An 18,651-nucleotide genomic window follows, 5' to 3' on the forward strand; every position below is an offset into this window, starting at 1 on the left:
AGACGTGGACCTATATGGCCCATTTTCTGTTTTATGCTGCAGTATCCATTACGAAGTTCAAATACCAAATTTGAAACGATTCCGGTAAACAATGTCGCAAAAATCATAAAAATACCGAATATCGGGGGGTACCGTTATATGGGGGCTACACGAAGACATGGACCTGCACAGATAATTTTCTGTTTTAGGCTGTAGTATTCAATACGAACTTCAAATGCCAAATTTGAAACAATTCCGGCGAATAATGTCGCTAAAATCATAAAAATACTGAATATCGGGAGGTACAGTTATATGGGGGCTATATGATAACTTGGACCTACATGGCCCATTTACGAACTTAACCTGCCTACTGGCAAAATATACATGTGTGCAAAATTTTAGCCTTCTATCTCAATTTGTTCAAAAGATAGCGTGATTACAACAGACTGACAGACAGACGGACAGACAGACACACAGACAGACAGACGGACATGGCTAAATCGTCTTAGAATTTTACGCTGATCAAGAATATATATACTTTGTTGGGTCTGACATGAGTATTTCGAGGAGTTACAAACGGAATGACAAAATTAATATACCCTCCATAGTATGGTGGAGGGTATAAAAACATAAAATATGAAAGCGTGTCTCGGATGGAATTTTATCTCAATTTTCTCATATATTATTGTGGCGCCTTGATGCCTGCAGAATCAAAGCTTTTCCCTGTCAAAGAAGACCATGAGAGAATTATCTTTCATTAAAGGACTAAAAAATTGTAACTCTCAATGGAGATTATTAGTATTTCAGAGCTGGGTAAGATTATAGTAATTTTAAAAATCTCAGGGGGTAATTTTCGCATAAGTTGTAGTATCAAGGGCCAACATATTAAGAAAATTGATACAACGCGCGTTTTCAAAACATCAGAGAACAGACCAAAATCTCTGAAATTTTTTCCATATTTATTGGTCTGTTCCAGAATTGCAAGAATGTATCTACGATAACGGATTTTCCCTTTATGATATCAAAGAAAATTCCACAACTAGTTGATTCTTGCAGGTACCGGAACAGAGCATATAAGTGACAATAAACTTTTTTTTTTTGATTTCCTTTGCCAAAACCTTTCAACCTTCCTAAAAATCTGATATTTTTCAAAGATTTGATTTCTAAATCCTTGCCATGTTTTTTCTTCCTCAGCTATTACTTTTCCCCCCAAAAAAAAAGTCTTCCATTTTCCCTTAAATTTCCAAACCATTTTGTTGTTGTTGCATCTCATTGAATAGCTCGTGACAACTTCGCACTGTATTCTGTTGCTGCTGCTGTTGTTGTTGTTGTTGATCATTTAACGACGATGATTCCGATGATGAACTACAGGAATTTGGAGAATTGTAACGTTGATGAGCTGGCGGATGATTGTTGTTCAGTTGATTGGGAGAGGCTTGAGATTGTTGTTGTTGTTGTAAGATTTGTTGTTGATGCTGTAGATGATGGGCCACCGAGTGGGTTATATGTGATCTGGGATCTTCAGGAGTCCAGGTGCGGGCATATAATTTGCTGCCAGGATAACGATCACCGCGACGATACCAGGACAGGGAATGAGCCACACCGCCAGCTGTGTAAAGTAATAGGGGGAAATGGAAATTATTAATTTTTTAATTAAGTTCCGCAACTAAGCCGTTTAGAAGTTAAAAAGAAAAGGATTAAAAAGAAAAGTGTCAATTGTTACAATTTAAAACAAAAAAAAAAAAAAAAACTGAGCCTCAGAATACCAATCTCAACCCCTTTTGGGCTGGCCCGGCTTTATTGACAGGGAGGTTTTTCGAAGGTTCAGATTTATTTGATTTGAAAACACTTGAGAAAACATTAGTGTCTACATTACAATGCCATTAGTGGGTAACGTCTGACGTTTAAAGTGTCGGAGATTTCCGCAAACCATCATTTGGCCGCCACAGATGAAGAAGTAAGGGATGGTTGGTTTTCATTTTTGCCAGCAAAGCAAACAAAACCTTTGTTGTTGCAGCTGCATGCTGTGAAGAGGGTATTTAATTGTCTGCTAAACAGCAGCAAAACATAAACATGCTGCGAAGCCAGTCATATGCTGGCCTGCCTGGTAGTCATTTCAGACAACCATGCATTTGGGCGCCAACCATCCATCCAATCAGAAAAGGTTACCAAATTGCGGAAAGGGTGTTTCCTATGCCTGCACTTGTTTGTTTTTCCTCTGCCTTGCAATTTGTTGACGATGCTGCCCCAGACGAATTTATGCGGGTGTGAAAATTTTTGTGGCCACCACACGGAGCGCACATAATTTCCAAACTTGTACTCAAGAGCTTTATTAAGAGCAAATTGGCAGAGGGTGCTCTTCGGGAAATTAGCATTACAATTTGATGCTATTTTTTGGCTACATCATGTCCTCACCTCTCATCTATCCGATGTTGAAAATTTCAAGTGTTGCAAGTTGGTGTGAACAATTGCCAGTTGTGTTTTCGGATGTGCTTTGACAAGGATTATAAACTGAAATACATTTTCATTTATCGCAAGGTATCGAAGGTATTTTGTTAAGGCCATAAGACAAGTGCGGAGGGGGAAGAGAAGTTGCGTGTATCAACCTCTCACTCCCATTCACTGGTGATGGCGGAAAACCAGAGCAAAAACCTTCCATTGAAAAATGTCTATCCACACCGGGGGTACTATCTTCGAACATGAAATGATTGTCATGTTTTGTATTTTCTTTTGGAAGTTGTTGTGGGGAGGTAGTGGGAGTTTTGCAGCTGTATGAGCTTGGAAATATTCTCACATGGTAATTATCTCGATGCCATATAAAATTATTACCTGGAACATGAAATGACGTTAAAAACATTTGAAGGTTATTTTGTTTTTTTATACCCTCAGTCATATGGCTACAGAGGGTACCATTTGATACGTCCCAAAACTTGTCTCATCGAAATAACGGTTTTAGACCCTAGGTCTCTTTGGACAAAATCCGTTTCAGGACATTTGGAGTCGATCTAGCGATATCCGTACGTCCATCTGTCTGGCTGGTGCGGTCGATAAGTCTCGAAGGGAGTATCCAATTTCATCCAAACTTGGTAAATCGTAATATTATTATCAAACTTAGGTCCAGTTCGGAGATGGGTAATATCGGTTCACTCCAAAGGGTCAAATTTTTCAAACAAATTTTTACGGCACAGAAAGAGAAAGGATAATCCGATTTTGCTCAAACTTTGCAAATCCTAATATTTCGATCAGTGCTAGGTCAGGTGAGAAAATAGACAATATCGGTCTACTCCATCAAGTACCCCACAAAGGGTCAAAATTTGGAATAATTATAACCCTTATAAAATGTGATGTAAGTGTCCGATTGTCTTCAAATTTCACACATCCCAATATTTTTATTAACCCAAGGTCTGGTGTTAAGATGGAATATATCGGTCCACTCCTTCTGGTACCTCCCACACAAAAGATCGAAATTTTCAAAAAATATTTTTCTGCACAGAAAGAGAAAGGATAATCCGATTTTACTCCAACTTTGCAAATACTAATATTTCGATCAGTGCTAGGTCAGGTGCAAAAATGGACAATATCGCTACACTCCATTAAGTACCTCCCCCACAAAGGGTCAAAATTTGGAATAATTATAGCTCTCATAAAATGTGATGTAAGAGTTCGATTGTCTTCAAATTTCACAGATCCCAATATTTTTATCAACCCAAGGTCTGGTGTTAAGATGGAATATATCGGTCAACTCCTTCTGGTACCTCCCACACAAAGGGTCGAAATTTTCAAAAAATATTTTTCTGCACAGAAAGAGAAAGGATAATCCAATTTTTCTCAAACTTTGCAAATCCTAATATTTCGATCAGTGCTAGGTCAGGTGCGAAAATGGACCATATCGGTACACTCCATCAAGTTCCTTCCCCACAAAGGGTCAAAATTTTGAATAATTATAGCTCTTATAAAATGTGATGTAAGATTCCGATTGTCTTCAAATTACACACATCCCAATATTTTAATTAACCCAAGGTCTGGTGTAAAGATGGAATATATCGGTCCACTCCTTCAGGAACCTCCCCCACAAAGCGTTAAAATTTTGAATATCCTTGAAGCTCATAAAACGCGAAATTAACATCCGATTCCATTCAGACTTTTTTCTATCAATACAAGATCTGTTATAAAGATGGCACAGATCGGACCATTCCTTGTGGTACCTCCCCCACTTTGGTTTCACTATTTTGAAAACAAATGTCGGAAATAGCATCAAATTTTAGAATAAGTTTAGATTTGTTCGAATTGGTCACCTTTGGCACGAATTATGGCCTTCAAACGGCCAATGAAACCGTCACACGCTGCCCGAATTTTGCTCCGCGGTATTTTTGGCCCATTCCCGGCGAAGCGCTTGTATGAGGCTTTAGTATTTTTTAGTGCCAATCTTGCTTTCCAAAATACTCCAGACACAATAGTCCAACGGATTGGTATTCGGAGATTTTTGTGACCATTGTGCGCTGGAAATGAAGCGAGGAACCTCATTTTGTAACCTTTCTTGGAATGTCTAAGGTCTGCGGCCAAAATGTTTGCGTGTCCAAGGCTTTAATACGCCCTACAGAATATTTTCGCGATAATATTCGACATTTTATGATCTGATGCCACGATCGAATAATACGAGCAGAGAACAACCATCGGCTGTTAAGGCGGCCCACACCATCACCATGGCCGGCGCTTGAGTTCTGGTGGCCAATCGAAGGTACACATGTTCAGCTGACCTCTTTGGCAAGTAAACACGAGCGGATCATTTTGTTTGTTCACAAACTGCTGGACAACGAATGTTTTCTCATCTAAGAAAACGAAATTCGTCAGTTCACCACTTTCTGCCAAGCGAAGTAACTCTTTAACTCTTTTGAGTCTATTTTCTGTTGTTTCTGTTGCTGTGAAAGTTCTTACACGTTTTTGAATTTCAATAGCTTTACCCTGAGCTCTTTTTTCAATATTTACCGAATGGAATATTGCGGTATATTCAGCTCACGAGCCATTTTTCAGCCAGTGCGAAGCGGGTTTCGTTGAAGTCGCTTCTTTATTTTTCCAACCATTTCTGCTCATGTTGCTGTTTTCTTCCGTCCACTTCGTTAACGTGGGGCTACGCTACCAGCCAGTATCACGGCAACGAGCAATGGTACGAGACATAAAAGATTTATTCACATTTAAATGCTGGAGTGCCCTAACGATAGCCACTTGTGGCTTTCCAGCCTAATCTAAAGAATCACACCATCACGCTTGAATTCCATTACGAATAACTTTTTTCCGGGAAAATTCTCACCAAAATGCTTTTGTGCGCTTGTAAACAATATAATCAGCTGTCACTGGAATAATTTTAACAGCTGTCGGACGAGTGTCTTAGATATGACAGCAGTCTGAAATTGGTTGCAGTTTTTTCATCGCACCCTGTATATCTGTGAACCCCTTCCGGTACCTCACCCACAAAAAAGATCACAATTTTCTATACCCTTATCTGTAATAACTTGCAGAACAGGTCGGCAATTCCTTCCAACTTGCTATAACTAAATATTTCTCTCAACCAGAAATTTGGAATTTATGATTTCGCATAAAATTGGATATAAATGTTCGATATTCTTGTAATTTTGCCAATACCAATATTTTTTTTTTCTGTATTAGATGGAGTATGAAAATGGAATACTTCGGTCGACTATATCGGGTACCCCACGCAAATTTCAACATTTTCTAAAAATTATCGCATATTTCATATAAAGTGAAGGAAGTAGTCGATATAGTCCAAACTTGGCACGTCGTAATATTTATATCATATTTATTTACGCCCGATACGAATTGATCCATATTGGCGCAGACCTTTGGAACCTACTCCGCAGAGAGTCAACAGTTTGAATAATCATAAATGAAGTCAAAATATATTAAAATAATTGAAGGGGTATACATCTGTCGTCAAAACCGACGGATATTTTCTAACTTGTTCTATAGAGGACACTCACAGGACTGCTGTAGATCGCTTGAATGCTAAATCAAGTTGAAAACTCTATTACACCTCTCCTGCAGCTGCTATGATTAGGTGATAAGCTAATCAGGCAAGCGCAACACCCTCATATTTCCCTGATAACTTCATTCATCCTGGGCCAATATCTAAAACAATATTCTAATCACAAAATCCCAATGGAATAAAGATAAGCGATCTTTTAAATATTCAAATCAAGAAATAATATTGAAATGTTTTGTGCAAAATCATGCAATCATCGGTGGCAATATTTTTTGATATTCAATCAATGTCAGTTGGGTTGGTAGAGCAAAACGAGAGAGAGAGAGAGAAGAGTCGATGGGTAATGGATATGCCCAAGATATGCTTGAAACCATGGTAAAAAAATCATAGGACGGATGGGCATATCGTGATGAAGATGGTTATCTTAAATGTTTTGTGGATAGTTGTCGAAACCACAAAATATTTAAGGGTGGTAGAAATGCCATGATGAGGTTACCCGAAACGCACACAACCACACGAAAACATTAGTTGTTGATCATCACCACGAACACGACGAACCAGCCGAACATTCATTTTTGATATCCGATGATTGCAAATAGTCCAACCACCCCATTCCATTTATTCATTCACGGAAGGGCAGAGGCGAGGGGGGGGGGAAATAAAAACATCCGTCTGTAACTAATTAGAATTTTCACACTTTTTTCATCGATGCCACGAAGTGATGGTTACTCTCCACGCATCCTAGCCGGATTACGGCAGACAATTTGTATTTGGCAATTTGTTGCAGTCCCGGAAAAAGTACCTCCAATAAAATCCCTTCTATTCTGTCCCAGTAGCCCAAAAACACTAAAAGTGAAAATGTATTTCCACCGAAAATTTCGTCATGGTCTTTTGGTTAATAATTTTTCTATTCAAAACGAATAGGAAAGTTGGCCTGATGGCATGACATACAGAAGATCGATTGTTCATTCAATTTATTTCCAAACATTTAAACGTGAGGAAATTCGTTATGGTAGGGTCATCAAAGGGATTAGACATTAGGGTCTCTTTTAAAAGGGGTTTTCTATTTTTTTTTGAGGAAAAATACTCATATTTCCTAGGTAATTTACATACATTTTTGAGGAAAAAAAATTATAAAATTGTTTTCAATTTAAAAAGTCACAACAGATATAAATTTTGTTTTTAATTAAAAAATTCTCAAGAGAGAAGGAAACTAAATGGGATAAAAGGAAGAAGAATTATGAGATGGGTTTTTTTTTGTGCATTTTCAAAATAACAGTAAAGTTGCATGACACAACAATAGCGGTAGTGACTCTCCCTCTCTCTCTCTCTCTCATTTGCTAACGTGACAGCCTTTCTCCAATGATCTAGGCCTTGTTATTGTTGTAAATACAAATTAGTTCATATCTAAAATATTTACGTATGACGAGTGGCATGTTTTACAAAAATAAAAAATCTCTAAATTTTCGGCCTTTCTTGGTATGTAACAAGTAAAAAAGCTGTAAGTTCGGCCAGGCCGAACTTTGAATACCCTCCACCATTTGGTACGAATTCAACAATTTTCAAAAAAAAAAAAAAACAATAAAAGGATTTTAAAATTCTGTTAAAATCGTGTAGCCGTATATTAGAGTCTATATGGCGACATGGACCTGCATAGGCAACTTTTGTCACAAGGCCACTTATATCACAATATTCAAATGCGAAACTTGAAAAAAATCTGTTTATAATGTAGCTAAAATCGTCGAATATAGGGAGGTACCATGGTGGTTATAAAACGTGGATCTGCACACAAAATGTTTTGTCATAGGCTGTTATATCGAACTTCACGAACTTCAAATGCGAAATTTGAAACAATTCCGATAAATAATGTCGCTAAAATCATCAAAATACCGAATATCGGGGTGTACCGTTATATGGGGGCTATACGAAGACGTGGACCTGCACAGACAATTTTCTGTCATAGGCTGTAGTATTCATTACGAACTTCAAATGCGAAATTTGAAACAATTCATGTAAATAGGTTCGCTAAAATCATGAAAATACCGAAGATCGGTGGTACCGTTTTATGGGGGCTATACGAAGGCGTAGTCCTGCACAGACAATTATATGGGGGCTATACGAAGACGTGGACCTGCACAGACAATTTTCTGTCATAGGCTGTAGTATTCATTACGAACTTCAAATGCGAAATTTGAAACAATTCATGTAAATAGGTTCGCTAAAATCATGAAAATACCGAAGATCGGTGGTACCGTTATATGGGGGCTATACGAAGGCGTAGTCCTGCACAGACAATTTTCTGTGATAGTCTGTAGCCTCCATTACGAACTTCAAATACTAAATTTGAAATAGTTCCGGTAAATAATGTCGCTAAAATCATCAAAATACTGAATATTGGGGGGTACCGTTATATGGGGGCTATACGAAGACGTAGACCTACATGGCTTATTTTCTGTCTTAGGATGTAGTATCCATTACGAACTTCAAATACCAAAATTGAAACAATTCCGGTAAATAATGTCGCTAAAATGATCAAAATACCGAATATCGGGGGGTACCGTTACATGGGGGCTATACGAAGACGTGGACCTACATTGCCCATTTTCTGTTTTATGCTGTAGTATCTATTAAAAACTTTAAATACCAAATTTGGGAGCTATCCGAAGACGTGGACCTATATGGCCCATTTTCAATACCAAAAGTCCTGCAGACATAGTACACATTTGAGTAAAATTTTATCAACCTACTTCATTTCGTTCGGAAGCTAGAGTGATTTCCACAGACGGACAGACGGATAGACGGACAGACGGACGGACATTGATAAATCGACATAGAATTTTATGCTGATCAAGAATATATATACTTTGTGGGGTCTAAAATGTATATTTCGAGGTATTATAAACGGAATAACAAACCTAATATACCCTCCATAATATTGTGGAGGGTATAAAAACAGTTATTCATTTCATATCTTAGGATACTGAATTTTATTTCAGTTAAATCAGTAAAGAAAGTCCTAAAGTCGGGCGGTGCCCATTTTATGATACCCAACACCACTTTGCTAATTTAGTTGAGCTCCACTTAATAATAAAAAGTTTTTATTGGAGAATTCAATCATACACCCTATGATTACAATTATAATTTAAAATTCAAAGGACTAAATATGGCGAAGCATTTGTATCTTTTAAATTCGGAATTGTATTGCCCATTTTGTGCACAATTAATTTGAAATCGGATAAAGATATATATGGGAGCTATGTCCAAATCTGAACCGATCTCGATAAAATTTGGCAAAGATATTTCTGAGCTGTATTTGATATATTTCCCTGAATATCGTTGTTACGGAGTGCATATTACGGCTGTAGGTAACAAATACAAAATATCTGAACCGATTTCGATCAAATTTGGCATACTTATTTTCAGGCCTAATTTGGTTGTATGTGCAAAATTTCATACTATTCGGGCTGATATTACACGTTTGGTGCACAATAAAAGGCAAATCGGACGAAGATATATATGGGAGCTATATCTAAATTTTTACCGATTATCTCCAATTTCAATAGGGTTCGTAATTAGGCCAAACAAATGTTGTTTGCAAAGTTTCATCTCAATCGGATAATAAATGCGACCTGCATTTTGTTCACAAGAATACATGGACGGACGGAAAGACGGACTGACATGCATAAATCAACTCAGAAAGTGATTCTATGCAGATCATCAAAAGGAACTATGGGTCTATCTCGTTTCCTTTTGCCTGTTACAAACAAATGCACAAAGACATAATACCCTGACCACCTTGTGGTGTAGGGTATAAATATTGATATGGGGAAAATTACAAGAAAATCGAACATTTATATTCAATTTTATGCTATGACCAAAAGATACCTTCGCAGATATCTATCATCTTCCCAAACATATCTTGTGTTAACAAAAATGTTTGTCTGTCCGAAATTTGAGGAGAGTTGAATGTTTATTTCGATTGTAAATATTGAGATGTTCCAAGTCTGAATTGAATCGGATGTTAATTTCGCGTTTTATGAGCTTCATGGGTATTCAAAAATGTTAGCCTTTGTGGGGTTGGGTACCAGAAGAAATGGTCTGATATCTACCACCTTTATAACAGATATTGTGTTCATGGAAATATTGAGATGTTCCAAGTCTGAATTGAATCGGATGTTAATTTCACGTTTTAAGAGATTCATGGATATTCAAAATTTTGAACCTTTGTGGGGGAGGTACCAGAAGGAGTGGACCGATATGTCCTATCTTCACATCAGATTTTAGAATAATAAGAAAAATGGGATGTGTGAAATAGGAAGAGAATCGGATGCTTATTTCGGATTTTATAAACATTTTTTGGTTATTCCAAACTTTGACCCTTTGTGGGGTTGGGTACCAGAAGAAATGGTCCGATCTCTACCATCTTTATAACAGATATTGTGTTCATGGAAATATTGAGATTTGCCAAGTCTGAATTGAATCGGATGTTAATTTTGCGTTTTAAGAGATTCATGGATATTCAAAATGTTGAGCCTTTGTGGTGGAGGGACCAGAAGGAGCTTGAATTAATAAAAATATTGTGATGTGTGTAATTTGAAGACAATCGAACTCCTACATCACTTTTACAAGATTTATAATTATTCAAAATTTTGAACCAATTCTGACCTAGCACCCATGCAAATATTAGGATTTGCAAAGTTGGTGCAAATTCAGATTATCCTTTCTCTTTCTGTGCAGTAAATTATTTTCTTTGATAATGTTGACATTTGGTGGGGGAGATACCAAAAGGAGTGGACCGATATTGTCCATCTCCGGATTCGATCGAAGTTTTAAAACAATATTACGATGTGCCAAGTTTGAATCAAATCGGATACTCCCTTCACTGAGTTATCGTGCAAACCAGCCAGCAAGACAGGCGGACGGATGGACGAACATCGTTAGATCGACTCCAAATGTCCTGAAACGGATTTGGTCCTAGGTTCTAAAACCGTTTAATTCGATGTGGCACGTTTTGGCCGTATCAAATGATTTATATCCTCTCTAGCCATATGACTGAGGGTTTAGTTAAAATTCTGCTATGAATGTAACCTTGTGCAATCCAAATGGTACCCATGGCTAAACAATAAAGTTTCATTTGCTAAATCGAGTTTGGCAACCCTTTTCAGACGAGCTCAACCTTGAAATTTATTTTCGTAGCTGAAACGTTTTCGTATGACGGATGGTATATTTTACCAATTAAATTTTGTTTTAAATAAGTTTTCAAGGATCAAAACACCAACAGTATTATGGCAAAACCAGCCACAATACTGTCGATCTTCATACTTGTTCTAGCTGCAGCTAAATTCTCCTTTGAAGCTTAATTCAATCATTCCATAATAAAATCTTACATGACTTGTGAGGCAAATATTTTAATTGTCTTTTTTAGATTATATTCTTCTTAATGTGATGTTGAGTTTCATAGATTTCATTTTTTCCGAGTTTAACCGTCACTGACCCGAAGACCAGTCTTTTTCAAATTTGCTTAAAATCTCTAAATTCAATAACAAGAAATATTTCGATATAAAAATCCGTTTCCCATACTTACATCGATCCTTTAGTATTATCTTCTTTGGTGGTTCCTTTTGATATTTTCGCTTCAATGTCAGACCGGGTTCGTTGCCATTTTTATCTTTCTTCACCATTTCACTGAGGAAGGTAATATAGCTAATGGCCAATTTTAATGTATCCACTTTACTGAGCCTCTTCTCATAGGGTAAGGTTGGTATGTGCGATCTCAAACCCTCAAAGGCCTCATTGATGGACTGCATGCGTCGGCGTTCACGTAAATTAGCCGCCTGACGCTGTTGCGCCACCTGTGAGGCGCATTTCATGCGTCGCGTTTTGTGTGGGCGTCTGAAAAAAGGGGAAAAAATATGGAAATGTGTATTAATATTTTAAATTCCGAGGATAATGAAATTTCAAAAAGGCATCCTAAAAATTGCAGCTTTTATTAAGTGTAAATCAGATAAGGGTTATGTTATTGGCGATGTCTTGTCGAGTTCCTGTCAGATAGTATTCCCAGATAGTATTTAATGGGAAGTAGATTTGAAATTCGAATTAGAAATAAGAAACTTTCAAAATCAGCTCAACCATATCGTCGGATACATTCAAACTCTAATTTCAAACCCCATTGACCCGAATCGTAACGGATAAGTTACGATAGGTTCTTCAACAAACATCCTATATTAGACATTGAAGTCAGTTTAGAATAACTGCAAAATATCCAGATGAAAGTGAAGATGAAGAAAGCGCTAGGAGGGGATAGAATACCATATGAACACATTATCCACGCTCCAGAAGACTTTGATAAACAGCTTGTAAAATGATATAACACAATTCGGGATACTGCAATTATAGACAGAGCCTCTGTCTAGATAGTTATATTCCCAATTCATAAAAGAAGAGCTAAGATCGAGCCATCAAACTATAGAGAAAATGTCTTGGAGAACTGCATTGCCAAATTAGTATTCTAAATGAGCGACTCTGCAATTGGCCTTAGAGGTCTCTACTGTAGAGTAGAGGGCCAAAGAGGCTCCTACTTTAGAGTAACTGGCCCTAGAGGCCTCTGCTGTAGAGTAGCTGGTATTAAAGACCCTTACTTTAGAGTAGCTGGACTCTAGAGGCCTCTACTGTAGGGACGCTGGTCTTAGAGGCCGCCAATGTAGAGCAGTTGATCTCAGAGGCCTTTACTATAGAGTAGCTGCTGGCCCTAGAGGCTTCTACTGTAGAGTAGCTGGCCTTAGAGGACATTAACGTACAGTAGTTGGCCTCCAGAGGCCTCTGCTGTAGAGTAGCTGGCCTTTAGAGGCCTCTACTGCAGAGTCGCTGGCCTTAGAGACCTCTAATGTAAAGTAGGTGGCCTCTAGAAGCCTCTACTGTAGAGTAGCTGGCCCTAGAGGCCTCTGATGTAGAGTAGCTGGCATTAAAGGCTCTTACTTTAGAGTTGCTGGACTCTAGAGAACTCTACAGTAGAGTCGCTGGACTCTAAAGACCTCTACTGTAGGGAAGCTGGCCTTAGAGGCCGCCAATGTAGAGTAGTTGATCTCAGAGGCCTTTACTGTAGAGTAGCTGGCCTCCAGAGGCTTCAGCTGTAGAGTAGATGACCTTATATGGTTCTACTGTAAAGTAGCTGGCCCTAGAGACATCTACTGTAGAGTAGCTGGCTTCAGAGGCCTCTAATGTAGAGTAGCTGGCCTCCATATGAGCTTATGGTTCTACTGTAGAGTTGCTGGCCTCTAGAGGCCTCTAATATAGAATAGCTTTCCGTAGAGGCCTCTAATGTTAAGTAGCGGGCCTTAGAAGATATGATTCTAAATAAGCTGGCCCCTACAGACCTATAGTTTAAATTAGCTGAACTTAAAGGCCTCAAATGTAGAGCAGCTAACCTTAGAGGCCTCCACTGTAGAGTAGCTGGCGTCAGAGGCCTCAAATGTAGAGTAGTGGGTCCTAGAGGCCTCTAATATAGAGTAGCTGGCCTTAGAGGCCTCTAATGTAAAGTAGTTGGCCTTAGAGGCCTCCAATGTAGAGTAGCTAGCCTCAGAGGCCTCTAATGTAGAGTAATTGGTCTTAGAGGCCACTACTGTAGAATAGCTGGCCTCTGAGGCCTCTAATAAAAAGTAGGTAGCCTTAGAGGCCTCTAGTGTGGCGTAGCTGGCCTTATAGGTCTCTACTGTAGAGTAGTTGGCCTTAGATGTCTCTACTGTGTAGCTGGTTCCAGAGGCCTCTACTGTAGAGTAGCTGGCCTGCAGAGTCCTCCTTGAGTAGCTGGCCTTCAGAGTCCTCCTTGAGTAGCTGGCCTTAGAGGCCTCCACTGTAGAGTAGCTGACCTGAGAGGCCTATACTGTGGAATAGCGGGCCTTAGAGGTCTTTACTATAAATACCTGGCCTCCAGAGACCTCTACTGTAAAGTAGAGTAGATTAGGTGGGCTCCAAAGTTCTCTACTGTAGACTAGCTGGCCTTCGAGGCCTCTATTCTAAACTAGCAGGCCTTAGAGGCCTATACTATAGAGTATCTGGCTTCTACTATAAAGTAGCTAGCTTCTAGAGACCTCTACTATTATGTAACTGGGCTCTAGAAGCTTCTACTATAAAGGAGCTAGCCTCTAGAGACCTCTACTATTATGTAGCTGGGCTCTAGAGCCCCTACTATAAAGTAACTGGGCTCTAGAAGCTTCTACTATAAAGGAGCTAGCCTCTAGAGGCCTCTACTTTAAAGGAGCTGGCCTATACTATAAAGAAGCTGACCTCTAGAGGACTCTACTAAAAAGTAGCTGGCCTCTAGAGGGCTCTATTTTAAAGGAGATGGCCTCTAGAGGCCTCTACTATAAAGAAGCTGGCCTCTAGAGGCCTCATCATAAAGGAGCTGGCCTCTAAAGTCCTCTACTGTAAAGTAGCTGGCGTCTACTGTAGAGTACCTGACTTAAGATGCCTCTATTGTAGATTCACGGACCTTATAGGCCAGTCATGGAATTTTAAAAATATATTTTCAATTCTATCCCCTAATATACTTACGTCTTTTCGGTATTCTCCTGATCGCTGTTAAAACCACTGCTATAGGCATCATCATCGTCGGTATCCGTGCTATTATCATCGCCAAAGAAAAATTCCGAACTTGACGAGGACGAACCATTTGTGGCCTGGGAGCCCTCAAAGAAATGGCGTGCCATTGTCGCTTCCAAATCGAAATTATCCAAAGAGAACATGATGACTCCGGATGATATCACCGAGATATTGACACTATTAATTGAATACACTGGTAATTGGTGGCTTGTAAGTGGGTCCACGTGTGGGCTATTTGGGGCACGTGTCAACACTTCCGGTGACTTTCAGTACAACAAGTGTTTAACTTTGGTAGATAATTATTTCAATATGTTTTTTTTTTAAATATTTATTTTTAGAATTGTTAGGGTAACACTGCTTATCTTGAATTCTTTTATCCGTTTTAAGTGATTTATGGTTCCGATGAAAACATTTTGATTGGGAAAGGGTTATTGATAGATAACCTCAAACTGGAATAATTTTCAATTTGTATTCCTATTCACAATTTTCTTTTATTTTTGTTTCTTATTTTTCTTTCTGGTTTCCACTTAACTGCCTTTTAACTATAATTTTCTTATAACTGATTTTCCTCTGATTTTCTTATATCAAAACACCGATAATTCCCAAAACGTGCCAGCAATTATGCTGCGGCACATGACCACTTTGTCGCTTTTTGTTATGTCTTCCGCGCGTATTTGCGTTGGCGTTTCAAAACACACTTAACTCCCGCAGCGTATCCGTTTCTTGTTTGCCACACCAACTTCCTTCCGTTTTGTTGCACGTTTCAATGATAAGTGCCCGGACACAGGGCACCAAACACAATCCTTATAGTGTTTAATAATTTGTAATCAGTTGCAAGGAACCAACAACAACATCAACGAAAATATAACAACAAACATATTTCCACTTTCATAGGGGAGGAAATCCTCCCCTTTTTGCGTTTTTCGCTTATCAAAACACGTTGGCAACCCCCATTTCTTGGTGACACTGCTGTCAAGGCAAAACGGTAAACTTCAAACAGTGAAAGAGAAAAAGGGCGGGACTTATCAGCAACCAAACAACCAATCACAGAGAGGGATTTTTTGCCCTCTCTGTGTGGGGAAGAAATCTGGGGATATTTTTCCTTTTTTGGGGGGAATATTTTAAGGGAGGAGTATAGGGGGCTTAATTTCATATCTATGTATGTCTATTTTTAATTTGCAAAAGAAAATGTTCATAGAAACTTATTTCGCTTAAACTTATTTGGGTTTTGTGTATTTCGGCATTAACCTGGAGAGATTTTTTTTAAGGCACGGCATTAAATGAATGGGAAACCCAGCAAACAATTTATTGGGGATTTTTTAAGAAAACATTTTCAAGGGCTATAAACTGGAATTTCTTAAGGAAAAATTTTTCAGGGACACCTTCAGCTATTAAAGTTGATCTTTAAAGGACTTTCACAGCAATAAATTTGCTTTTCTCAATGAAACCCAGCAAACAATTTATGCAGGATTTTTACGAACATTTTTTCAAGGATTTCTCCATCTATAAACGTGGAATATTAAGCCATTATAAGGCACCCTCAGCTGTTAACGTTAATCTTTAAAGAACTTTCAAGGCAATAAACCTGGTTGTCTCAGAGAATACTTTTCATAAACGTAAATTTCGAGCTTCCTGAATCATAAACGTGAATTTTGAAATAAACATTTTTTAAGGAGTTATTAATCTACCAATGTGGATTTTTGAATTCAGATTTTAGTACTTGCAGGTTTTTTCAAGTACTTCTACTAACGTAGATTTTTCCAAAAATACGCTGTCCAACACGAAAGTAATTACGGGGGAAATCCTGAGGATTTCGAAAGTTGAGCTAAACAAGTTAAAAAGCATCAGTCGGGTCTGCCGACAGATGTATACCCTCAGCCAATATTCGATTATTTAAATATATTTTGACTTCTGTTATGATTTTTCAAATTGTTGACCCTCTATGGCATAGGTTCCGAAGGAATGGACCAATATTATCTTTTTCGTATCGGACCTAAATAAATATGATATAAATATTGCGACGTGTCAGGTTTGGACTACATCGACAGCTTTCTACACTTTATATGAGATATGTGATCATTTTTAGAAAATGTTAAAATCTGCGACCGAAATATTTCGTACTTCAACTAATACAGGAAAAATTACAAGAAAAACGAAAATATGCGAAATCTTACCATTCATGTCAGGTTTCTGGTTGAGAGAAATATGCAGATATAGCAAGTTGATAAAATAATTGAAAATAGTCACCCTTCGTGAGTGAGGTACCAGAAGGAGTTCGCAGATATATCCTCTTCACAAGAAATCTTGTGTAAGGAAAAATGTTTGTGTGTGTGAAATTTGAAGAGAGTTGGACGCTTATTTCGATTTCTTTGAGTGTTTTGTTTTTCAAAATCTTAAACCCTATGTGAGGGAGGAACCCGAAGAAATGGTCCGATCTTTATATATATATATATATATATATATTTTTTTTTTTTTTTTTTTTTTTTTTGAAAATTTGGACTTTTTGTGAGGGAGGTACTAGAAGGAGTGGACAGATATATTCGATCTTCACACAAGATCTTGGGTAAATAAAAATATTTTGATGTGTGCAATTCGAAGACAATCGGACACATACATCACATTTTATAAAACTTATAATTATTCAAAATTTTGACCCTTTGTGGGGGAGATACTGGATGGAGTGAACCGATATTGTTCATTTTCGCTCCTGACCTAGCACTAATTCAAATATTAAGATTTGCAAATTTGTAGCAAAATCGGATTATCATTTCACTTTCTGTGCAGAAAATATTTTTTTTAAATTTCGACCTTTTGTGGGGGAGGTACCATAAGGAGTGGTCCGATATTGCCCATGTCCATATTCCATCTAAGTTTGACAAAAATATTACGATGTACCAAGTTTGAAGCAAATCGATTACTCCTTTCTAGAGTTATCGTGCGCGCCAGACAGACAGACAGACAGACGGACGGACATCGCTAGATCGACTCCAAATGTTCGGAAAGGGATTTGGTCCAAAGAGACAACTACGCGTTTTGACCGTATCAAATGATATATATCCTCTCTAGCCATATGGCGGAGAGTGTGACAAATCAATATTTTTCAGGGCTCAAATGAACAATATTTTTTTTTAAATCCAGTCTCTGGTAAATATCGATTTAAAAAAAAATATTTTTTCAATACTATGACAAGCGTGGGTTTTAAAGAACATTTTTAAGGACTTTCTGAAATTGCATTTTCAACGATTTTTTATCTGCAATCGTGATGCAAGTATAAGGTTTCTTAACGAATATTTTATGAGCTTCCTGATCAAAAAAATAGATTTCTACCGATCTTCATACACTCCCTAAAATGAAAATGTTGATTTTTAAATTTTTTTCAAGGACCAACTGAGCTACCTGCATTCACGATTTTTCAGTTTTAACAATATTTTTTGTGCTATTTCAAATAATACTTTTTTCATAATTTGAACGTGGATTTTTTAATTTATTTTTTTTTTCAAGGTCTTCCTGAACTACAAACGTGAATATATATACAAAGATATTGTTTTCAAAAACGTTTAAAGGCCTAGGATTAAAAAAGTTTTCAAGGAATGTGGATTTTTGAACTGTAAATTTGTGTATTTAAGAACAGTTTATATAAGAAGATCAGTTTTTATTTTTTATTTTTATAATACACGTTTTATCAAATATAAATGCAAATTGTTTGAAAGATATTTTCCAAAAATTTCTTGATACAGAATTTCTTTGATACAGAATAAATAATTGAAAATTTATTTAATTATTTCTCAAGGACTTCCTGATCTATAAACATTGAATTTATATTATTATTTTGGCAAGGACTAGATGAGTTTTTTTTTAATATTTTCAAGGATTTGAAATATTTTTTCAAAGACTTCCATACCATAGACATGGATGTTTAAAGGTTTTTTAATTACTTTCTCAACAATAAACATGGATTTTTTAAGCAAAATTTTCATGGAATTTCTCATATATAAATGTAGATTTCAAGGACTTTCTTAGCTGTAGAAGTAAATTTTTTCAGGAATGTTCTTCAAGGACTTCCTCAACCACAAATG

The 18,651-nt window shown here is 37.5% G+C and overlaps 1 protein-coding gene across 1 annotated transcript; it reads right to left on the minus strand.

Annotated features, from left to right (window-relative positions):
• Nucleotides 1–1,124: 1,124 nt before the first annotated feature.
• Nucleotides 1,125–15,017, minus strand: LOC101888113 (pancreas transcription factor 1 subunit alpha). The gene is made up of 3 exons (XM_005178668.4): nt 14,528–15,017; nt 11,562–11,869; nt 1,125–1,588 (listed from the first exon to the last, which is right to left on the minus strand). Exons 1-3 carry the CDS (start codon nt 14,716–14,718, stop codon nt 1,215–1,217), a joined length of 873 nt encoding a protein of 290 aa, XP_005178725.2. The 5' UTR covers nt 14,719–15,017; the 3' UTR covers nt 1,125–1,214.
• Between the last annotated feature and the right edge of the window lie 3,634 nt (nt 15,018–18,651).

This window comes from Musca domestica, unplaced genomic scaffold, assembly GCF_030504385.1.
Source record: "Musca domestica strain aabys unplaced genomic scaffold, Musca_domestica.polishedcontigs.V.1.1 24, whole genome shotgun sequence".
Taxonomy (NCBI): domain Eukaryota; kingdom Metazoa; phylum Arthropoda; class Insecta; order Diptera; family Muscidae; genus Musca; species Musca domestica.

Excerpts from the sequence above, each read along its gene's own strand:
- LOC101888113 (XM_005178668.4), bottom strand. The coding sequence starts at position 14,718 with ATGTTCTCTTTGGATAATTTCGATTTGGAAGCGACAATGGCACGCCAT. Across the intron at positions 11,870-14,527 it reads CAGGAGAATACCGAAAAGAC|ACGCCCACACAAAACGCGAC; the intron begins GTAAGTATATTA and ends CCCTTTTTTCAG. Across the intron at positions 1,589-11,561 it reads GATAATACTAAAGGATCGAT|CTGGCGGTGTGGCTCATTCC; the intron begins GTAAGTATGGGA and ends TACTTTACACAG.